Source organism: Oncorhynchus clarkii, chromosome 5 (assembly GCF_045791955.1).
Source record: "Oncorhynchus clarkii lewisi isolate Uvic-CL-2024 chromosome 5, UVic_Ocla_1.0, whole genome shotgun sequence".
NCBI classification, from domain to species: domain Eukaryota; kingdom Metazoa; phylum Chordata; class Actinopteri; order Salmoniformes; family Salmonidae; genus Oncorhynchus; species Oncorhynchus clarkii.
The window spans coordinates 45,201,535-45,226,383 of NC_092151.1; the positions used below are offsets into that span (position 1 = coordinate 45,201,535).

Consider the following 24,849-nt stretch of genomic DNA (forward strand, 5'->3'; position numbering starts at 1 on the left):
CCTTTAAATAAAGGACACTTTATTTAAACTGTGGCTGTCTTCCAAGCAATGGGAACCTCCCCAGAGAGGAGAGACAGGTTAAAAAGGTCAGAGATAGGCTTGGTGATGATAGGGGCAGCAACCTTAAAGAAGAAAGGATCTAAACCATCTGACCCAGGTGTTTTTTGGGGGTCAAGTTTAAGGAGCTCCTTTAGCACCTCAGACTCAGTGGATGCCTGCAAGGAGAAACTTTGTAGTGGGGCAGGGGAAAAAGAGGGAGAAGCATCGGGGATAGTCGCATTAGAAGGGTTGGGAGATGAGAAAATGTTGGATGGGCAGGGAGGCATGGCTGAGTCAAATAGGAATCCTGACTTAATGAAGTGGTGATTTAAAAGCTCAGCCATGTGCTTCTTGTCAGCAACAACCACATCATCAACATTAAGGGACATGGGCAGCTGTGAGGAGGGTTTATTCTCCAGGTCTTTAATCATTTTCCAGAACGTCTTGGGATTAGACCCACAGAGAGAGAACCTTAAAGATCCTTAAAGTAACTAACTTTGGCCTCCCGGATAGCCTGAGTGCACTTATTTCTCATTCACCTGAACCGCATCCAGTCAGCCTGAGTATGCTTGTGCCGAGCCTTTCGCCAAATGCAACTCTTGAGGTGGAGTAACTCTGCAAGATCACGGTCAAACCAGGGGCTGAACCTGTTTTTAATTCTCATTTTCTTTAAGGGGGTGTGTTTGTTAACAATACCACTGAAAATATTTAAAAAAAGAAGGTCCAAGCGCCTTCGACAGAGGGGATCAAGCTGATTCTATACCAATATACAGAGGCCAGTTCATGAAGGAAGGCTTGCTCATGAAAGTTTTTTAGCAAGTGTCTATGACATATCAGGACAGGTTGTTTCACTGTGAAGCCATTACGAACACAGGCTGTATAACAATGATGAGTAAGGTCATTGCAGAAACACCATAAAAAGGTAATACATATTATAAAAATCTCAACATGATACTGTGATTCAAATAAATGGTCAGAATTGGTTAAATAAGGTTATGCATGCCAAATAAGAGTAGGCAAAGTTATCGTGTCAGGCGAAATGTGTAGCTATCAAACGTTTTACCATTGCAACATTTGATGTAGGCTACAATGACATTCACCATGGTAGTGCTTAAGAGTTCACAGGTGGCGATGCCTCATCGCGATTGTTACAAATAGTGGGGAATAACCAATGTCATTGAGTGTCATCACTATCTTTCCTTTGCCTTACCTCAAACCGTTACGATTACCAGCTGAGAAACTTTTATGAGTTGATTTTACTCCTGATTCCGAGTTGGTCTGAGCAGTGTCTTAACATCACCCTAAAACCTACTCCGAGCTGGGAGTTGGTGTTGTCTGAAAACAGGTTAACATGACCTTTTATCTAGCCTAGTTCACCAATATTTTATTTTTGCAACAAAAAAAAGTAGTGTGTATTTCCAGTAGTTTGCTAACGTTACTTGTACATAGCAACAAAAATATGAACTACTGAAAACCCTACTTAGATGTGAATTAAAAGCAACTACCACTATGCCACTAGTTAAATTACTAGCTAGTTGCACTACGTGTGTAGTTCCTCGCCAACATTTCTGACAGATTTTAGAAGAAGAAGAAGAAGAAGATGTAATTTAAAACCTTTCGCCGACACACGTCGGATTTGGGCACGGAAAGAGCCTCATCTGCTGCATTTTAAGGGGAGGGTTAAACATTTAGGAGAAAGACATTTTTTTAAACTTAGTGCTGACGCGGACTGGGAGCTGGAGCAGCCGACTGGGCTGTGAACTCCACCATGTTTCTTTGGGTTTTAGTTTTAGTGGCCTTCGTTTCTAGAACAGAATGTTATTTTTCGGAGGAAAAATATCAAGAAGAATCGAAAATTCAGCCGCCAACGATTATTATTGCGATCATTGCTCGGAACGCGGCGCACTCTTTGCCATACTACCTCGGGGCGTTGGAGAGGCAGAACTATCCCAAAAACCGCATCTCTGTATGGTAAGTGGCAGCCATCCCGCCAGCGCTGTTTCCCTGGACGCTATTTGTTCGAATGTATCAAACTCGCCGGCGATCAAAGGTCAATCGCATTTAGTTTAGATAAAAAAATACCACCCCTCTTCTCCCCAGTCCCCACAATCCCTTTAGAACCCTCATATAAAATAATGAGTTCTTCTGCTGATGTAGGCTACTCCAACTTTGTTTTCCAAGTTAGTCTCTAATGCAGAGTTTATGAAAGTTAAATTGTAGGCTAGGCCGACTGTTGCACTGCATTACGCAATTATATGATTTTCATTATAATAGCCTATACTTTACACTACTGTCTGCATGTTACTGTATGCTTTGCACATATGACATTTCCATGTGATTCCACTGTAGCCCTAAAGGGATTTCCTCTTGTGCATATTATGTTTTTCATACGGAAATCTTTCTGCATATTCATGATCAACTCCTCATTAGGGCAAACGATATGCGTTTTTCTCTTTTGCATGTGTAATGTTACCACATCGGTTTATCCGATTTGCAGTGTCTTTGATTCCTAGTTGTGTGGTGCTTGTATGCAAACCAAGTGGTCACGGTATACACTGTATAAGTGCCAGACAGTGTCTTTATTCCCATGTCTGCAGGGCAGCAACAGATCACAACGCTGACAACACTACAGCTGTTCTGAAAGAATGGCTGACCGTCATGCAGAAGTTCTATCACTATGTGGAGTGGAGGCCCATGGAGCATCCTACGTAAGTTCTGTTTCTGTTCAGCATTATCTTGTATTTTCCCCGAAAGTCTGTGAGATTGGAGACCTATAGAGCGTCCATCCTTCATGAGTTCTGTTCAGCATTATCATGAGTTCAACATTGTCACCCAAAAAGTGCATGTTGTTGATAGTTGTGCACCTCCCAGAACCTAAGGCCAAGGGCTTAAAAACATCTGGTCAACATCAGCCCCTGCTTTGTTGTAAAGCCTTGTTAGCACACACAGAGTAATATTTAAAACATGCTGTTTAAGGAATGTAACTTTAAAAAAGGATGAAGAGAAAAGAGAGCTTCAAAAACAATGTTAGGTGGTTACAGAGTATACTGATACACAGTGCTACCTGACCTCAGTGGACTACACTATACACACACATACACACACACACAACAGTATGTGGACACCCCTTCAAATTAGTGGATTTGGCCATTTCAGCCACACCGGTTGCTGACAGGTGTATAACCTCGAGCACACAACCATGCAATCTCCATAGACAAGCATTGGCAGTAGAATAGCCTTACTGAAGAGCTCGGTGACTTTCAAGGTGGCACCGCCATAGATTGCCACCTTTCCAACAAGTCAGTTCGTCAAATTTCTGCCCTGCTAGAGCTGCCCGGGTCAACTGTAAGTGCTTATTGGGAAGTGGAAATGTCTAGGAACAACGGCTCAGCCGCGAAGTGATAGGACACACAAGCTCACAGAACGGACCGGCAGGTGCTGAAGCATGTAGTGTGTAAAAATTATTTCCTCGGTTGTAACATTCACTACCGAGTTCCAAACTGCCTCTGGAAGCAATGTCAGCACAAGAACGGTTCGTCGGGTTGGGTTTTCATTGCCAAGCAGCCACACACAAGCCTAAGATCACAATGCGCAAGGCCTCCCGAGTGGCGCTGCGGTCTAAGTCACTGCATCGCTTGAGGCGTCACTACAGACCCGGGTTCAATCCCAGGCTGTGTCACAACCGGCCGTGACCGGGAGTCCCATAGGGCGGCGCACAATTGGTCCAGCGTCGTCCGGGTTAGGGGAGGGTTTGGCCGGGGATGGTGGCTTTATTTGGCTCATTGCGCTCTAGCGACTCCTCGTGGCATGCCGGCCGCTTGCAGGCTGACTGCGATCGTCAGTTGAACAGCATTTCCTCCGACACATTGGTGCAGCTGGCTTCCGGGTTAAGCGGGCGGGTGTTAAGGAGCTCAGTTTGGTGGGTCATGTTTCGGAGGATGCAAGACTCCGAATTGCAGCGATGAGACAAGATCGTAATTGAAATTGGGAGAAAAAGGGGGTAAAAAAAACATTACAATGCACAATGCCAAGTGTTGGCTGAAGTGGTGTAAAGCTCACCGCCTTGGACTCTGGAGCAGTGGAAACACATTCTCTGGAGTGATGAATCACGCTTCACCATCTGGCAGTCTGACGGAAGAATCTGGGTTTAGCGGATGTCAGGAGTATGCTACCTGGTTCAATGCATTATGCCAACTGTAAAGTTTGGTGGAGGAATAGTGGGCTGGGGTTGTTTTTCATGGTTCGATCTAGGCCCCTTAGTTCCAGTGAAGGGGAACCTTTACGCTACGGCATACAATGATATTCTAGACGATTCTGTGCTGCCTTGTGGCAACAGTTGGATGAAGGCCCTTCAATGGTCATACAGAAATGGTTTGTCGAAATCAGTGTGGAAGAACTTGACTGGCCTGCACAGAGCCCTGACCTCAACCCCATCAAACACCTTTGGGAGGAATTGGAACACCGACTGCGAGCCAGGCCTAACCGCCCAACATCAGTGCCCAGCATCACTAATACGCTTGTGGCTGAATGGAAGCACGTTTCCGCAGTTTTTTTCCCCCAAAATCTAGTGGAAAGCCTTCCCAGAAGAGTGGAGGCTGTTATAGCCGCAAAGAGGGGAACCAACTCCATACTAATGCCCATTATTTTGGAATGAGATGTTCGACGAGCACATACTTTTGGTCATGTAGTTGGTACCTCAAAGCCATGCAGGCGGGGGTAGTGGGTGCCCCCCCACCCTCATTTTTACTCTGCTGCTACTCTGTTTATTATCTATGAATTGTCACTTTACTTCTACCTACATGCACATATTACCTCAATTACCTCGACCAACCTGTGCACCTGCAAATTGACTCATTGGCTTGTAAGTAAGCATTTCAATGTAAGGTTGTATTCGGTGCAAATTTGTTTTGATACTGTAGCACGTGTGCGCATGTGATTGATTGTGTGTGTCTTGTTTGGCCTGTGCAGGTCCTACCCAGGAGAGATGGGGCCTAAATACTGGAGCAACGGCAGATATGAATACCTGATGAAACTCAAACAGGCTGCTCTCAACTTCGCCAAGCAACGCTGGGCTGACTACATACTGGTACAGTCCCAAATGTCTACTCTGTCCACTGACTAGAAGTTCTAGGTTTATCGCATTAGCTTATCCACTGCCTAGAAGTTGAAATCAAGGGTTGTTGGGATAAATTCTATTTCAATTCGGGAAGTAAACTAAAATTGCAAATCTCCTCCATTGGTTTTCAATAACCCTGGCTCTCTATCGAGATCATCTCGGACTCTTTACTCGAACCTGAATACTCACAAAAAACACACTCTCTCTCTCATACTTCTCTCTCATACTCCTTCAGTATGCAGACACAGACAACATCTTGACCAACCCAGAGACCCTCAACCTCCTGATAGCAGAGAACAAGTCTGTGGTCGCCCCCATGTTGGACTCCCAGGGAGCTTACTCTAACTACTGGTGCGGCATCACTCCACAGGTACGAGTGCGTGTGCGCGCTTGGGTATGTGTCTGGTTGCACATGCCCGTGTGAAAATTACACGTGTATAACATTGCACACTGGGTTTTGTTTGAATGACAGATTGATCTGTGTGTCTGTACTCAGGGTTACTACCGGCGTACGGCTGAGTATTTCCCCACCAGACACCGCCATCGGCTGGGCTGCTACCCGGTGCCCATGGTCCACTCTACCTTCCTGCTGGACATGAGGAAGACAGGTATGAAGAAGCTGGCCTTCCACCCCCCTCACCAGGACTACTCCTGGCCCTTCGATGACATCATCGTCTTCGCCTTCTCCTGTCGCGTCTCAGGTAGGGGCCTACAGTACAGAATGTACAGTAAAGCACGCACACTTTCTCTCGCTCGAGTAACATATAATCGCAAATGTCGGCGAGTTCAAAGTAAGAGGCCAGATGGTTCCATTCACGTGTTGCTGGTACTCCCATGTCGACGTTAGCTGTTTTGATGACTGAGTTGACTGTGCGATTCCAGAGGTGCAGATGTACCTGTGCAACAAGGTGAGGTATGGATACCTGAACGTCCCAGCCAAGCCTCACCACACCATAGAGGACGACAGCATCAACTTCAGCCACCTCATCCTAGACGCCATGAGTAAGAAACTTTATTTCATAGTCTACAGTGATTTGAGTTTAGGTGCTATATGCTGTATGTTTATTATGGTCTATAACTAACAGTGAAAGATCTGTAATACCTTTATGGTATTAACAACAACTCTGTTCTCCTTCCAGTTGATGGACCCTCCATGGCCCCCTCCAAATATGTCAGCCTCTTCCCCAAACGGAGAGACCTCATGGGCTTTGATGAGGTGACAGAGCCCAGGGGCACCCAAACCTCTCAAGGACTAGAATAGAGCAAATAAGTAGAACTGGTTTGGGGGGAAACTGCTGTAGACGAATGGTGTTCTACTCGCTCACTCAATCTATGGATTATTGTGTCTTAGTTGACCTCTGACCCCGACTCTCCATTAATGTAGGTGTACCTGATCAACCTGCGTCGGCGTCAGGACCGTAGGGACAGGATGCTGTACTCTCTCAACGAGCTGGAGATCGACGTCAAAGTGGTGGACGCCATAGACGGAGGGTGAGAAATTAGCCTGATAATCCAGGCTGAATCATTCTAAACAGAGCTGAATTCAGTCTGATTTCCAGGCTGGGCGAGGACGCAAAGCTTGGCAGAGCTATAGCACTGAGGGACATGTACTTACAAGAGAAAGACGGACACTGTATGCGTGTGTCTTACAGAGCGCTGAACAGCAGTGATATAAAGATCCTTGGAGTGGACATACTACCTGGTTACTATGACCCGTTCTCTCGCCGTACCCTGACCAAAGGAGAGGTGGGATGCTTCCTCAGCCACTATTACATCTGGAAGGAGGTGAGGATCAGACACAAATATACATTCACAACAAGAAACCAAGAATTGTTGCTCAAACAGAACAGGGAACTAACAAACAGTCACTAACAACAACCAAAACAAAACAGGTGGGGTTCAAGGAGGGCTTTTCGAAGACACTCATGGGGGTGTCCACTGAATGTTGACTAGCAACAAGAATGACAATTTATGACTAAATGACAATGTACTAAATGTAACTGAAAGTGAGGCCTAAAAGACACCCACCATGTGTGCCCACAAAATTGGCCCCAGACCAGGCAAACCAAAATTAAAACCCACTCCAACTTATAATATGGAGTTAAGTGACGCAAACTAAACCCAAGACAGAAAGGCTTTGTTTAGCAACTTAAAGCCGCAAAGCTATATAACAAGAAAAAGGTGCAGCTCTTCCAACATCTCTCATGCCAACTGGAGCATTGGGCCAGCCGCTCTTAAATATCACCTGGCTAACGAGATGACAAGCCAGCACAGGTGTAACACATACTGACTGACAAGGTGACACCAATCAGTGCTAATGTCCAACCTCGAAATATAAATGGAAACGACAAAGCCTGTAATACCTTCCCACATATTTTTGTTGGACGAGTTTGCTCACAACCAACAGAAAATATTACATTTCACAAAATGGTTAACTTAAATGCGTTGCTACCTACCGTTCAAAAGATTGGGGTCACTTAGAAATGTCCTTGTCTTTGAAAGAAAAGCCAATTTTTTGTCCATTAAAATAACATGAAATTGATCAGAAATACAGTGTAGACATTGTTGATGTTGTAAATGTCTATTGTAGCTGGAAATGGCAGATTTTTTAAATGGAATATCTACATAGGCGTACAGAGGCCCATTTATCAGCAACCATCACACCTGTGTTCCAATGGCAGATTGTGTTAGCTAATCCAAGTTTATCCTTTTAAAAGGCTAATTGATCATTAGAAAACCCTTTTGCAATTATGTTAGCACAGCTGGAACATTTTTGTTCTGATTTTAAAGAAGCAATAGAACTGGCCTTCTTTAGACAAGTTGAGTATCTGGAGCATCAGCATTTGTGGGTTTGATTACAGGCTCAAAATGGCCAGAAACAAATAACTTTCTTCTGAAACTCATCAGTCTATTCTTGTTCTGAGAAATGAAGGCTATTCCATGTGAGAAATTGCCAAGAAACTGAAGATCTCGTACAACGCTGTGTACTACTCCCTTCACAGAACAGCGCAAACTGGCTCTAACCAGAATAAAATGAGGAGTGAGAGGCCCCGGTGCACAACTGAGCAAGCGGACAAGTACATTAGAGTGTCTAGTTTGAGAAACAGACGCCTCACAAGTCCTCAACTGGCAGCTTCATTAAATAGTACCCACAAAACACACTACGAACACTCTAGGGTACTTTTCTGATAACCCATCAGGTTCCTCTTCTTTGGGTTCCTTACAAACGACAAGATTTAGCACAAATTTCCCTCAAGCCAAATCGTTGGCCAAAATGAACGAGACCTACTTCACCGATAGGCTAGATCTCACTTGAGTCCCACATTATACAAAGGAACTTCCATGCACCCCATCTCCACACCTTAAACTACCAAGTTGCTGAAGTTTCAGACAAAGGCGAAACACCCTCCAATATTAAGGATTGGGCTGCCCCAGTGTCTCGCGGTATCCTCACATGCTGCTTAACAGCATCGCCACTCGGCAGAAACACGAACCCGTCTGAAACAATAAGTTCATACACATCTGAGATATCCCAACCAGATATTCACGGGTGTGCTCTCACAAGGAGAAGCTGCTTTCCCCCTCTCTCATCTTTCTGTTTAACTTAGGACACTGAGAGACCACGTGTCCTTTCTCACGGCAGTAATGACAAACTGCCGCATACGAAGAATCCGTTTTCTGCTGATCCTTGTCTTTGGTCACTAGGGGAAAAAGATTGAAACCTCACAGTATGAGGTGACGTCTCTGGATTGCTTTTGGGTTGGGGTAACTGCCGGGTGCTTTGTTTGTCAAAGACTCCAGCCACCCTAGTCATAGACTGTTCTCTCTGCTACCGCACGGCAAGAGGTACCAGAGCACCAAGTCTAGGTCCAAGTGGCTTCTAAACAGCTTCTACCCCCAAGCCATAAGGCTACTGAACATCTAATCAAATGGCTACCAGGACAATTTGCATTGCAAATAGTATTTTATTCTGCCGCTACTCTCTGTTATTATCTATGCATAAGTCACTTTAATAACTCTACCTACATGTATATATTACCCCGATTAACCAGTGTTCCCGCACATTGACTCTGTACCGGTACCCCCTGTGTATAGACTCGCTATTGTTATTTTACTGCTGCTCTGAATTTTTTGTTACTTTTATTCGTTATTTTTGTAGGTATTTTTCTTAGCTGCATTGATGGTTAAGGGCTTGTAAGAAAGCATTTCACTGTAAGCTCTACACCTATTGTATTCGGCGCCTGTGACAAATACGATTTGATTTTGAAGGTAGTTTTATGTGTCAACACTGCAGTTTTCTCAGGAGTGAGGTCCTTGTGCTCATAAATGTAGGTAGCAACCCTTTCGGGAAAAGGCAAATTCTTGAACTGTTTGAGTAGTAGGAGTGTCTTTTAAATCCTTGACCTCTTGAGAACCACACCACTGGTCAAAAAGACATGCTTGTTGCCTTGCGAAATTCAACATGGTTTTGTGATTCTGTCTTTTTTGTTATTTACGGAACTGTCGTCTCTATGCCTCTAGGACCAACTTGTAAGCCCGGAGGATAGAAGCTTGTAATCTGAACTCTGGTCAAGAGAGGAAGCGGCGTACACTTTTTTTTTCTTTCAGCATTTCCCACAAGAACACTTTGGGAGGAGCAGTGACCAAATATCTCACGGCCATTTTAGGGACGTGTCAAGTCCTCTCAAATAGAGGAAAATATACGTCCACCTCCTTTTCGTTGGAAGGCGGTACAAGCCGCCTGTTCTGACCCAAATCAAACTCTGACGGTACAGGATGGGCCTGTCTTGATTCTGAGTACTTCCATCTCTTTTTGTCATTCTTCCATCTCTTTTAATCGAATCGCATGTTCACGTTCTTGCTCTAGTCTGGGTGCGCGTTCTCTCTTCCTTTCCTTGTGCTAAAGTTACAATTTCTGTTGCTCCCGTTTTGCCTTGAGTTCCACCTCTCTCAGTTGCACGTCTACAGGGTGTCCTCTACCACCCGTAGAAACCCTTTTCATCATCCTCCCTCTCCAGGATTTCCTCCTCCACCAAAGCTGTATTGATTTAACTCTGACTACTAGCTTTTTGAATCTGCATGTGCCACTTTGATGTCATTATTCTTTGTTTGCATTGATGAGCAGATTCGCCTTCGGAAATGTATCTACCAACTCCCAAGTAAGGTTTTCCACAAATTCTTCCAACTTAAATTCCATGGCGTTAATTTTTTTTATTTTTTATTAACCTGTGTGTTTATGCAACTTTCTAACTGATCTCACCAATCTTATAACCCCTCTGAGTGGTTGTCAGTGACACAAACTCTAACAAAAATATGAATTTTGAACATTAAAATATCTGGCTACAGTAGAGCTTCAGAATAGGTGATTAGAGCGACTGCTATACTCATGGAAAACAAGATCCCGGAGGAACACACACACACACACACACACACAACAGACCTGGGGGTTATGTTAGCAGCAGCTTAATTGACTTGTTCAGTGAAGCAGAAATGCTTCTCTGGTCTGTCATTAGAGCTTTTCTTAACTATTAGTTATCACCCATTCTCATCCATCTCTGTCCCTCTCTGCTCTCATCTCCCCCTACTGTCTTTCCCTTCCTCCCCCTTCCTTTCTCCCCCTCTCTTCTCACCCTTCCATCTCTTCACCCCTCCATCTCCCCCCTCCCTCCCTCTCAGATGGTAGACCAGCAGATGGATAAGGCTCTGATCTTCGAGGACGACGTGCGTTTCCAGGCCAACTTCAAGCGACGCGTGCTCCGTCTGATGGAGGAGGTGGAGATGGTGGAACTGGACTGGGACATCATGTGAGTCAGTGTCACAGTCACCCAGGCGACAGCCGCCCACCCGCATTGTCATGGAGACGGAGAGGAAAGGGCCGAGCTGCCCTGGAGTCTGGGGGGGGGAATGCCGTTAATTGTTACATCAAATGTAATAATTGCATATTAAGTCGATTGTTTATTTTGTTATTACGCAAGTGGAATAAAGAATAGTCCCGTTCCACAGCAGTTACTACACTAGCAATACGTCATCCTCTGCCTGACCTGCCTCTCTCTCCGTCCTCTGTCCGTAGTTACCTGGGCCGTAAGCAGGTGACGCCTGGTGACGAGGAGGAGGTGGTGGAGAACGTGAGGAACCTGGTGGTAGCAGACTATTCCTACTGGACCCTGTCCTACGCCATCTCTCTCCAGGGGGCCCAGAAGCTGCTCAACGCCGAACCCCTCTCCAAGATGCTGCCCGTCGACGAGTTCCTGCCCATCATGTACGACAAACACATCAAGTAAGTATAATTTGACATTTCTTTATTTCTTAATTTCTTTAGCCGTTCGCAAGTCCTCCTTCAGTCAATGAGACCAAAAAACACCAAGTAAGTGGAACTGAAACCTGAAGAATTGTGTTAAGTACACCCAAAATAATCGCCCGACTTTAGCTCAAAGGGATAACAGTCTTGTGGATTGCGGAAGACCTGGGTTCAAAACCCAGTCAGTGAGAGAGCCAGTGTCACAAGTATCCAACCTGTCTTTGATGAATGCCAGCTCCAAGAGTCCAATACTAGGGTGAGTTTCCTGAAAGTTTTGTATCACTAAGAGCATCCTTCATCCATTGCCAACAATGGACATATAACGATCATGCTACAAAGCTGTAACTCTGCTTTGTGCCGCTCAATATTGCAGTGCATCATGAGAGGTAAACAATGTCCTGTTGAGGCTTGAAATATGCAGACAGACAGACAGATTGAAAGTAAGTTTACATTGTAATTCTTCTGACAGCCAACTCTCTGATCCGCCCATAACTTTTGGACTTTATAACATAGCTGCGGAAAGTAGGGGTGCTGAATCCGAATACATTTGAAGTATTATTATTTTAAAGTATTTTCTTTAGAATAAACATTTTTTTATTCACAAAAGTAGTGCACTGGGCCTTCTCTAGTCCTGTATTAGTGGACCGATATAGGCATCAGTAGCGCGGGCAAATTATAGCAGTCTGTAGCCCCCCCCCCCCCCCCTCCATCTATCTACATGGATCAGTCCAAAATGACTTTTTAACTCTGTCATGGAAATAAATGTATTTCCTGTTACCAAGGCATTTACGGTGTCTATGTCTTCCGTTTTCTATGTGGACCAATTTATCGATGAATTCTGAATATCTATCCAAGGATTGTTCCATAAGGTTGTGTTTTTAGGGAGTGATATTGATTTCTTGTACAATACATTTCATTTTCTTCCATATTGCCACAATTTATTCAACTTCATGACCTCTTTTTATCCCCAATTTCGTGATATCCAATTGCGATCTTGTCTCGTCGCTGCAACTACCCAAATTTGCTGGATAGAGGCGCTTCGTTTAACACCATTCCGCTTAACCTGGAAGCCAGCCGCACCAATGTGTCGGAGGAAACACAATTCAACTGACGACCGCAGTCACCCCGCAAGCGCCCGGCCCGCCACTAGGAGTCGCTAGAGTGCGATGAGCCAAGTAAGTAGTGACGCCTCAAGCACTGCGATGCAGCGACTTAGACCGCTGCGCCACTCAGGAGGCGTTATAAATGTTGTTAATGTGCCACAATTTATTACATTTCATGACTCCTTTCTATGCGCACCAAAAGTACGATGTGCTTTACTGATTTTTCCCTGTGAATGCCTAACACTGTAAGATCATATTTTAAAAGTTAGCTAGTCATGTTAGGAAATAGAACGAGCTTTCAAAGGATGCCCACCTGACCCAGATTGCGATTTATAATGGGCCGTTTTTGGATTGCGTAAACAACAACAGCAAGTGTGCTTTCTCTAGTTCCTCAATAGTTAAAAGACTCTTCTTTCAATCATTAAAGCTCGCTGAAATTACGTAGGAACTGTGCACACTTTGGAGAGGTGTGTGTGTGTGGCCACTTGGAGACGCCAGTTAGTCCTCTCACTCAAACCCTTGTCATTTCTTTGTTTTATGTTGCGCCTACACCACCTTTTCCGGGAATATTCTTATCATGTCACTGAATGTATGCGGTGAAAAGTACAGTCAAGCCCAATAGTGTAATGTTTGGCTTCAGTCTTGTCAGGTCAACTGTTTTGTCCTCCGCTTTGGTTTAGTTTTCCAATAATCTCCAAACGGTTCCTTTTCAATTGCTGCCATGCTTATGCATATGATTTTCACACTTCTTCTGAAGAAACATTTCAGTTTAGCCCTCTCCATATAGGCCAATTCACACATGTAGCGCATTCTCATTTAAGTTCAATCAAAAAGCGCTGCTTTGTTCATGTGAGTGTCTCCAGGCTTTCTGCAGACTGACTTGGCTTGTCGTAACATTCCAGTTTCATGTGGTCAACGCTCTCTCTCTCTCTCTCTCTCTCTCTCTCTGGCTCTCTGGCTCTCTGTCTCTCTCTCTCTCTCTCTCTGTCTCTCTCTCTCTCTGTCTCTCTCTCTCTCTGTCTCTCTCTCTCTCTCTCTCTCTCTCTCTCTCTCTGGCTCTCTTTCTCTGTCTCTCTCTGTCTCTCTCTCTCTGGCTCTCTGGCTGCTAGACCAAGTTAATAAAGCCCAGAGACTTTGTTCTGAGCCTTGGGAGAAGGCTGTTGGAATGCTTCGGTGTCCTTTTAAGACTGCCTTAGTGTTCCGTCATGCGTGGAAACCTGGCCAGCTGCCATAAATCCCTATTCCCTGCTCCACCTTTCCCCTCTTCCCATTCTCCTTTTTCCCCTCAGTGGTTCTTCTGATTTGATAAGCTTGACTTGTCCTGAAAATAATTAACTAGAACCACATGGATTTGAATCTGGGCATTCTGACACACTGACTCATTTCTTCCAAAGAAAGTTGTCATTCCTACAGAAGCCTGATATATCCATGGTACTTGTGTTATAATAACCTTGTTTCCACAAAATGTTGAGCGTGTTCTCACATGCTTGTATTAATCTCTCGGAATGTTCTTTTGTCATTTTTAGAGGTCACATTCAAAACTCTTATCCTGATTTAAGATTATAGTTTTGTTTAGAGTAGCAGTGAATTGTGGCCGACAATAGGCTTCTATACTAAACAAAGTATGCCCCATGATCTTGTAATCTGGACAGTACTCTCAACCATGTCACTGCTAGTTTTCTAGTGGGATTTTACATTTCTCTACGTGTTATCATTGTCTATAGCCTGTGACCGCTGGTAACCCTCTCAATTAGAGGTTTTAATATGTTAATATTGCTATCTGACCTGATATCTAATCTCCCTCTTCTGTTCCACAGTGAGGACTACAAGTCTCACTTCCCTAACCGTAACCTGCAGGCGTTCTCTACGCGCCCCCTACTGGTGCAACCAGCCCACTACGCTGGGGACCCCGAGTGGGTGAGCGACACGGAGACCTCCACGCTGTGGGACGACGACAACGTGCGAACAGACTGGAGGGGTTCCCACAAAACCCTGAAGGGGGCACCTCAATCCGACATGCTGCAGGCAACGTATAAGGATGAGCTCTAGTTCAACCATATTAGTGCTTGATTCACACTGTCGGGCCAACTCAAACCGCACTGGGCTGACTTGGGATGTTGTCTTTTCACGCTGTTCTTTTCCAGCACGGTTCCAGAAACTAAAGTAGCCAGCACAGATTGGATCGGTTTGGCTCCGTAGTGTGAAAAGTGTAATGGGTTCCTGGTTGTAAGTGCCACTGCTGACAGAGAGGAAGATCTCTGCTATTCACAAGTGCCTTCATTTCTGACTGTTTATTTCTATTTCGCCATTTTGTACTGGGTCTGTCTGTCCGTAGTCACTGGGAATGACTCGATATACATGCGGTGGTGACGCCGGCTGAGGCTCCAGAGACTTGGTCTGCTCACATCAAGTGACCCCAGATCTGTTTTCAAAGTGTTTGTGTGTGGCTTTGTCTGTGTACGGATGCTGACGTTTAAAAAAAATAATTTGACTCATGAACATTGTCCTTGGCTGTCCATCTGTGCATCCACTGAACATTCCAGGGTCTGGACTCACCTCTCTGTACACTTAGTCCCCGGGGGTCGGCCGACAGAAATGACCGGAGGGGGAACCCATTCTCTTTTATATCACATTTCACTCTTATTCAGTGTATTGTGAAAACAGTCTTAAAAGGTTTTTCTTTACTTTAGCAAAGTAACTATACTATACAAGTATACAACATACAAGTTGAACTGCGAGCCCTCACACAAGGTAAGGATCCTGTAGCTAGCAGTGTGACTGATCTACGACAGGAGCAGTGTCTCTCTCTCTCTCTCTATGCCTGACCTCGTGGTAGAGTCTCTCACTAGAGCAGACCGAAGTCAACAGACCAGAGAGAAGCCGGCCAACTTAGGTGTTGTTAATGGTGCCAATTGCTACAGCGATCATGTTACAGTCTGACTGAGCTCATTGGTGTCGGTTTGTGTTGGTGTTTTATAAATGCATACAAGTTCCATTATTTGTACAATTCTTATATACAGTTTTCCTAATTTATTTTTTAGCATTATATTGTGATTTTTGAATGCACAACATTAAACCCAGGTGCAATGTCTTAAGGGTAGGGAAATTCCCTTTTTTTGTTAAAGAAATGCATGTACACTCAGTGTACAAAACATTAGGAACACTTAGTATTGAGTTGCACCCCCTTTTGCCCTCAGAACAGACTCAATTTGTGCGGGCATGGACTCCACGAGATGCCGAAAGCGTTCCACAGGGATGCTGGCCCATGTTGACTCCAATACTTCCCACAGTTGTGTCAAGTGGGGTGGACCATTGTTGATACACACCGGCAACTGTTGGGCGTAAAACCCCCCCAGCAGGGTTGCAGTTCTTGACAGATTCAAACCGGTACACCTGGCACCTACTACCATACCCCGTTCAAAGGCACTTAAGTATTTTGTCTTGCCCAATTGTCTCAAAACTTTAAAAATGTGTCTTTAACCTGTCTCTCCTCCCCTTCATCTACAATGATTGAAGTGGATTTAACAAGTGACATCAATAAGGGATCATAGCTTTCACCTGGTCAGTCTGTCATAGAAAATGTTTTGTTCACTCAGTGTTTATGTCAAGCAAAAGTAGCACATTTGGCAGGAGCCTTGCTTGTGCCAAAAGTGTTAAAAATGGATGTGACAATTATGTAACTTAATTGTTTATACATTAATAAAAATCTACATCATTTTGTTTATTATGCGTTGATAGAAATGTACCCTTTAATTTTGAAGATACATTATGTGCTGACATGAAAGCACCACAAGAGGGCATACCCCTTTAACCAATCAACATGTTGGCCATAAAAAAAAAATAAGTTTAAAATATTGATTTAATCTGTTACTTATTAAAACTTTGCTGTGCAGTGATGGTATTCTGTAAACCTTGACTAGAATTTTGAAAAGGGAAATTCTCTTTTTCCCTTTGTAGGAAGTGTCATTTTTAGGGAAGTGTAGTAACTCTGAAATAAGAGTCTTCTACTCACACCCAACTTGGGCAGGAGCTGGAAAATAAATAAATATATATTTTAAATGTCCACTCACTGTTTGCTGTTTCCACAAGAGCTAGCTAGCTCTCTCTCTCTCTCAAACACTAACCACGCTGTGGAACAAGTTTGTCTATCCATCCATGTCACAATATTACCCCCCCCCCCCCCCCCTCTCTCTAGATAACAAGACTTGCCTAAGCTGAGCAGAGATGGTTCTGAAATAGGCGGGTACATTCCTGGGACTCCCCACACGCATGCATGGTAACCTATATGCCAGGGTTCACTGAACTGCACACATGCATAGTAACCTTTTAGTTAGGGACATTCTGTCAACTGCATACGATTCTGTGAACTCGATGACCTAATTTCTCCAGTGCCGATAGTCGGCAGAAGGTCCCGGAATAACATCTTCAAACGAAATCCGTCATCAGAACGTTCTATAATTGAATAGAAAATAACTGTAGCTCAAAGACATCCTTTTCAAGAACTGTTCTTCAGGAGGAACTTGATTGAACCTGTTCTGAGTGTTCCCCGGGGGGGGGGGGGGCAATACCTACCAGTTTAGGTGTGCGTGGGAATGTGTGTGCATATGGGCATAGTACGTATGTGCACGTGTGTTATTTCATGCGCGTGTGTGTTTATTCATGTGCATGTGTGTGTGGTTTGTGCTTACGTACGTTCATGCACACAGCGCGTGTGTTTCTTCAAGTGTGTGCACGTGGCACAGTTTCCCACAACCTCCTCTCGTCATACACCCTCGTCTCTATGCTGTATCTTATTCGTGCATGTGTGTTTATTCAAGTGCGTGTGTGTGTGTGTGTGTGTGTGTGTGTGTGTGTGTGTGTGTGTGTGTGTGTGCGTGGCACAGTTTCTATGTTGCAGCCAGTTCAGAGCTGCGAGTTCACTGCTTTGCACTGCTCTTTCATATCTGGCTAGAGGCTGTCTGGACTGGAGAGAACCCGCTTCCAGGGGTGGGGACATCACCAAGCTCTCCAATTGGTTCTGAGGGGAAGGCAGGGTTCCGTGAGGTCACAGAAATATGGGGCGGCATAAGGCAACTTTCTCCTTATATGATCACTGCAGAAAAATAATGCCTAAGCATAATGGTACTGTAGTATAGGTGATCCACATACCTTTGGAGGTTGTGATTGTAGGTGTAATCCATACCATATATTTATATACGTTTATATAATACACATGCATATATACAGTCAGGTCCATAATCATTGGCACCCTCGATAAAGATGCAAAATAATAGAAATACTGAGCTATATTGTATGCTCCAAAAAATTGGGAAATTATATTTTATACTAATACAATTGCTCAGAGAAAGTCATTTTGTTGACTTTCTGGGGAGGAAATGAAAAAGATAGGGGTTGAAATTATTGGTATGGGGGCACCCCTGTTGTCAATACTCTAGCACGTCCCCTTGCGAGGATGACACTGATCCTTTTTGCTAAAATGTTTTATGAGATTGGAGAACACGTTGGGAGGGATCTTAGACCATTCCTCCATACAGAATCTTTCCAGATCCTTCATATCCTTCATCTGCTCTTATGGACTTCCCCTCTTCAATTCAAACCACAGGTTTTCAATGGGGTTCAAGTCTGGAGACTGAGATGGCCATTGTGTATTGTTAATTTTATGGTCAATTAACCACTAATTTGTGGATTTTGATGTGTGGTCGGGGTTTTTGTCTCGCTGGAAGACTCACTTGTTGCTAAATGTCAGCCTCCTGGCAGAGGCAACCAGGTTTTTGGCCAAAATGTCCTGGTACTTGGTAAAGTTCATGATGCAGCTGACCTTAACAAGGGTCACAGAACCAGAAGAAGCTAAATAGCACCATAACATAAAAAAATGCACTACTATATTTTACTGTAGGTTTGAGGTACTCTTCTGCATATGTTTCCGTTTTTCCAACACTGGTGTGCGTGGCCAAAGATATCTATTTTTATGTCATCTGACCATAGCCAGTGCTTGACTTGGACATAAATAGGTGCTGGTACTCATTTTGGCATCTGGTACTGTTTATATTTAGGTGCAGGAGCGCCAAAATACTTTTGAGCTAATATTCTACAAGAGGAACAGGAGCTCAAGCAGTAGGACATTTTGAGGTGCCGCTACTCATCTCCGGTGAGCTCCTGCCCAAGTCAAGCATTTACCATAGCACCGCCTAGAGTTTGATAAACGGCATTGGTACTTGGATTGGAACCGGTGCTATGGTCAGAGGACTTTAAAAATATATATTTTTTTTTAAACAAATAATTTCAAATGAAAAGCTGAAAGTCCTTGAGTCTATCAATATTGGCTTAACAAGTCACATAATAAGTTGCATGGACTCTTGTGCAATAATAGTGTTTAACATGATTTTTTTATGATTACAGTACCTCAATTCTGTGCCCCACACATACAATTATCTGTAAGGTCCCTCAGTCGAGCAGTGAATTTCAAACACAGATTCAACCACAAAGACCAGGGAGGTTTTCCAATGCCTCACAAAGGAGAGCACCTATTGGTAGAGGGGTAAAAAAAAGCAGACATTGAATATCCCTATTAATTACACTTTGGCTGGTGTATCAAGAGACCCAGTCACTACAAAGATACAGGCGTCCTTCCTAATTTCTCCATGAGGCCAATGGGGACTTTAAAATGGTTACAGAGTTGAATGGCTGTGATAGGAGGAAACTGAGGATGGATCAATAGCAATGCCGTTACTCCACAATACTAACCTAATTGACAGAGTGAAAAGAAGGAAGTCTGTACAGAATAAAAATATTCCTGTTTGCAACAAGGCACTAAAGTAATAGTGCAAAATATTTGTCAAATCCATTCATATTTGGTCCTGAATACAAAGTGTAATGTTTTGGGCAAATCCATTACAACACATTACTGAGTATCACTCTCCATATTTTCAAGCATAGTGGTCGCTGCATCATGTTATGGGTATGCTTGCAATCGTTAAGAACTGAAATTGGCTTGCTGACTACAGGAATGTCCACCAGAGCTGTTGCCAGATAATTTAATGTTAATTTCTCTGCCATAAACTGCCTCCAACATCGTTTTAGAGAATTTGGCAGTCAGTCCAACCGGCCTCACAACCGCAGACCACATGTAACCACGCTAGCACAGGGCCTCCACATCCGGCTATTCAAACTGATCCGCCTGGCACCTTCTACCATACCCTGTTCAAAGGCACTTAAATCCTTTGTCTTGCCCATTCACCCTCTGAATGGCACACATACACAATCCATCTCTCAAAAATCTCAAGGCTTAAAAATCCTTCTTTAACCTGTCACCCAAAGTGGATTTAAAAAGTGACATCAATAAGGGATCATAGGTTTCACCTGATCAGTCTTGGTCATGGAAAGAGCAGATGTTCCTAATATATATATATATATATATATATTATATATATATATATATATATATATATATATATATATATATATATATATAGCTCTAGATCATTATGGTAACTGTAGTAATGGTAAGAACTTGATGGGCCATGTTCAGTGGGTAGATGCTGTGGAACGTTGTGGATAGAAACTTCATGAATAAAGAGGACACGATCCCTTAATCTACATGTCAGCGAACATAAACTCAGCAAAAAAAGAAACGTCCCTTTTTCAGGACCCTGTCTTTCAAAGAGAATTCGTAAAAATCCCAATGACTTCACAGATCTTCATTGTAAAGGGTTTAAACACTGTTTCCCATGCTTGTTCAATGAACCATAAACAATTAATGGACATGCATGCAAACAAGTTGGTTGTCACACCCTGATCTGTTTCACCTGTCTTTGTGCTTGTCTCCACCCCCCTCCAGGTGTAGCCCATCATCCTCATTATCTCCAGTGTATTTATTTATACCTGAGTTCTCTGTCTGTTGCCAGTTCGTTTTGTTTCGTCAAGCCTACCAGCGGTTTTTCCCGTGCTCCTTGTTGTCTGTAGTTCCTGTTTTCTAGCTTTCCTGTTTTTTTTTTACCATTCTGTCTGCCTTGTCCCTGAGCCTGCCTGTCATGCTGTACCTTGTCACACCACCCTGGATTACTGACCTCTGCCTGCCCTTGACCTGTCGTTTGCTTGCCCCCTTGTTTTTGTAATACACTTTTGTTACTTCAAAACTGTCTGCATCTGGGTCTTCTCCTGAGACTTGACATTGGTATTCCAGACCGGGTCAGGGATAGGTTGAAATGTCAGTAAAGACAGTTGGTCAGAACATGTTCTGAGGACGTGTCCTGGTATTCCATCTGGCCCCGCAGCATTATGAAGTTTAATCTGTTTAAAAGTCTTGATCACATCGGCTACGGAGAGCGAGATCACACAGTCGTCCCGAACAGCTGGTGCTCTCATGCATGGTTCATTGTTGTTTGCCTCGAAGCAAATATAGAAGGCATTTGGCTCATCTGGTAGCCTTTGCTTATTACATTTTTTTTAGAATAGAAAATGGTGGGAAAATGTATATATGCCTTATGTAAAAAAAATATATAGACTCTTAGCTTTCATTTGATAGACTATTTGACATGCTCCTGTGACCATGTTTTGTGCTCATGCGTCCTTTCACACTGAAGAAAAATATAAACGCAACATGTAACAATTTCCAACATTTTACTGAGTTTCAGTTCAAATAAGGAAATCAGTCAATTGAAATAAATTAATTAGGCCCTAATCTATGGATTTCACATGACAGGGAATACAGATATACATCCGTTGGTCACAGATATCGTTAAAAAAATGTATGGCCGTTGATCAGAAAAGCAGTCAGTATCTGGTGTGACCTTTGCCTCATGCAGCTCGACACATCTCCTTCACATAGAGTTTATCAGACCTGTGGAATGTCGTCTCATGCCTATTCAATGGTTGTGCGAAGTTTCTGGATATTGGTTTGAACTGGAACACGCTGTCGTACACGTCGATCCAGAGCATCCCAAACATGCTCAATGGGTGACATGTCTGGTGATTATGCAGGCCATGGAAGAACTGGGACATTTTTAGTATCCAGGAATTCTGTACATTACCATGCTGAAACATGAGGTGATGGTGGCACGACAATGGACCTCAGAATATCGTCATGGTATCACTGTGCATTCAAATTGCCATAGATGAAATGCAATTGTGTACGTTGTCCATAGCTTATGCCTGCCCATACCATAACCCCACCACCATGAGGCCCTCTGTTCACAACGTTGACATCAGAAACCACTCACCCATACAACGCCATCTGCCATCTGCCCTGTACAGTTGAAACCGGGATTCATCTGTGAAGAGCACACTTCTCCAGTGTGCCAGTAGCCACTGAAGGTGAGCATTTGATAGCATCATGGTATCATGGTACACTCATTTCCAATGGAACGCTCCGTTTGCCTTTGTGTTGCCAATGTGTGCAGAGGCAGTTGCAGTGCGTTCTGTTGCTGAGGTCCTTGATGATCTTCTTGGCCTTCCTGTGACACCAGGTGCTGTAGTCAGTGTGCCTTGGTGAAGCGTTAGGGTGTCTGCACCACCCTTTGGAGAGCCTTGCGGTTGCGGACAGTGCAGTTGCTGTGCAGCCCGACAGGATGCTTTCAATGGTGCATCTGTAGCAGTTTGTGAAGGTTTTACACCTTGATCACACCAATAGTGTCATTGAGCAAAATGGTACGCAGCATCATCTGGATATAGGTGCAACAAAAGTTCCACATGCTACCATTTCTGTCAAGCCGTCTACGCACACAGTCTGATGCATACATTCGATTAATCCAACGTATGCGCCACACCCGAGCCATGGCCTGTTCACCCCGCCACCATTTAGAAGGCAGAGAGAGTACAGGTGCATCAAAGCTGGGACCAAGAGAATGAAAAACAGCTTCTATCTCCACACCACCAGACTGTTAAACAGTCACCATTAGCTGGCCTACACCCAATACCCTGCCCTGAACTTTAGTCACTGTTACTAGACGGCTACCACCCGGTACTCTACCCTGCACCTAGAGACTTTTGCCTTGTGTACATAGTAATTGAACACTGGTCACTTTAATAATGTTTACATACTGTTTTACCCACTTCATATGTATATATTGTATTATAGTCCAGGCCTATCCTATATAACTACTGCCGTACACACCTTTTCAATTCATTTACTGCCCATAATGTCTATACACACCATCATATAGGTTACTTTTATATTTATATTCTGGACTCTGACATTGCTTGGTCTAATTTTGGGATTTGCATGTGTTGTTTTGTATGGTCAGGTATTACTGCACTTGTTGGAACTAGAAACATAAGCATTTTGCTACACCTGCGATAACATATGCTAAATACTGTATGTGTACTCGACCAATAACATTGCATTTGATTTATTTCTATTTGATATCCACAACTCTGGAGGGTACACACCTTGTGTAAACATCTCCCAATAATCTCCCGTATTCACAATACTGGTGTACTAAATACAATACACTATAGCCTACACCTTTAGCCTACACAATAGAGGTAATACAATGCACAATACACTATAGTCTACACAAAGCAGGTAATACAATGCACAATACACTATACCCTATACAATACAGGTAATACAATACACTATAGCCCACACCTTTAGCCTACACAATACAGGTAATACAATGCACTATAGCCTACACATTACAGGTAATACGATGCACAGTACACTATAGCCTACACAAAACAGGTAATACAATACACTATACTATAGCCAATACAAAACAGGTAATACAATGCACAATACATGATAGCCTACACAAAACAGGTAACACAATAAACAATACACTATAGCCTACACAAGTACACAAGACAGGCAATACAATAGACAATACACTATAGCCTATACAATACAGGTAATACAATATTTCCATTAGTTCTATGCTTCAACTACGTCCCTAGGTCTTAGCATATTCAGCCATTTTGTTATGATTATTCAGTCATGTTATGAGAGTGGCTGATGGTTTGGTCCGGACTCTGTATGATTTGGTCCAGGCTCTGAGAAGAGGAGGGGAGAAGAAACAGCTGTGGCCCCTGCTGGGGGCTTCTCATGCCATGTGCAGGGTTAACCCCATCTCTCATCAACCACACACACACTGCTCTGCTCTGGCTAGCAAAATTTGTTTTAATTAAAAATATATATATAAATATATATATGTTTTATGGTCACATGCAGTGAAATGTGCTGTTTTACAGGGTCAGCCATATTAGTACAGCGCCACTGGAGCAAATTATGGTTAAGAGCATCAACAGATTTTCACCTTGTAGGCCAGGTATTAAAACCAGCAACATTTCAGTTACTGGCCTAACACTCTAATCTTAGGCTACATGACACTAGGGGGATAGAGATCACATGCACGATGCATCCCTCCAGGGGTGTATTCATTTGGCCAATTCTGGTGGGGAAACGGGGAGGGACCTACCTGAATTTGTCCAAAAGAAACTCGTCTTGCTCTGTTTGCTTCCGTTTGGTTCATAAACAATAAACGGTTTCTGTAATGAATACACCCCAGGAGCCACAAATTATCCTGACTCTAACAATCAACCTTTATTTTTAGACGATTACTTAGATGGTCAAATAAGGTGTACAAAATGTTAAGTGTATTTAAGTGACAACTACATATTTCAAGATAGGCGATAAAAGGCAAATATGAATGAAAAAGCTGGTTGAAATAATGCAAAAGTGTTTCAGCAGTTGGTGCTCTCAGCGGACAACATTGTATCTTCATCCTTACTTCTTGTCATCGAATGTTTCAGTGCTGATTACCCAATATTCTCCTCCTGAAGTTGTCTGTGATGAACTAGACTCTACTGAGATATTAGAGAAACGAGACAGGAATCCCATTGCAATGAATGACGAGCATATAACGCTTCACCCAGCAGACTGTGGAATCGCTTTCAATCCCTTTTCAAAATCAGTCGAAAATAAAATATTTGTAATGTTGAACTTGTTGTTGACGAAATTTATGCTAATGTTGGGTTTTTGAGCTAACGCCCAATTGAGTATGGTTACATACACAAAATAATGTGATTATTGTAGATAGTCTGATTAATATAATAGTTCGATTAAAACGTTTAGATGCTTTGCAAGAACGATATCCCTAATAATCTTGTTTACATGGTCACATCTGAAAGCAGGCTACCAGATGTGACCATGTAAACAATATTATGATTTTGAGTTCGGACATATAAAGTTTGTATGTGAAAAGTACTTCAAAGACTCATACACGGGTTCCAAACTCACTCCACTCATGCTAGAGGCTCACCGAGCTGCAAATATATGATAGAACGCTCCAATAGGA

At 43.4% G+C, this 24,849-nt stretch overlaps 1 protein-coding gene across 1 annotated transcript; it reads left to right on the forward strand.

Moving 5' to 3' along the window:
* The first annotated feature begins 1,691 nt into the window (after positions 1-1,691).
* LOC139408908 (procollagen galactosyltransferase 2-like) lies at positions 1,692-16,280 on the forward strand. The gene is made up of 12 exons (XM_071153358.1): positions 1,692-2,010; positions 2,637-2,747; positions 5,008-5,125; positions 5,391-5,525; positions 5,652-5,856; positions 6,038-6,157; positions 6,295-6,371; positions 6,540-6,646; positions 6,808-6,940; positions 10,832-10,959; positions 11,226-11,432; positions 14,374-16,280. The coding sequence occupies exons 1-12, from the start codon at positions 1,808-1,810 to the stop codon at positions 14,603-14,605; spliced, it is 1,776 nt and encodes a 591-aa protein (XP_071009459.1). The 5' UTR covers positions 1,692-1,807; the 3' UTR covers positions 14,606-16,280.
* Positions 16,281-24,849: the final 8,569 nt, after the last annotated feature.

Excerpts from the sequence above, each read along its gene's own strand:
- LOC139408908 (XM_071153358.1), top strand. The coding sequence starts at position 1,808 with ATGTTTCTTTGGGTTTTAGTTTTAGTGGCCTTCGTTTCTAGAACAGAA. Across the intron at positions 5,857-6,037 it reads CTTCTCCTGTCGCGTCTCAG|AGGTGCAGATGTACCTGTGC; the intron begins GTAGGGGCCTAC and ends GTGCGATTCCAG. Across the intron at positions 10,960-11,225 it reads GAACTGGACTGGGACATCAT|TTACCTGGGCCGTAAGCAGG; the intron begins GTGAGTCAGTGT and ends CTCTGTCCGTAG.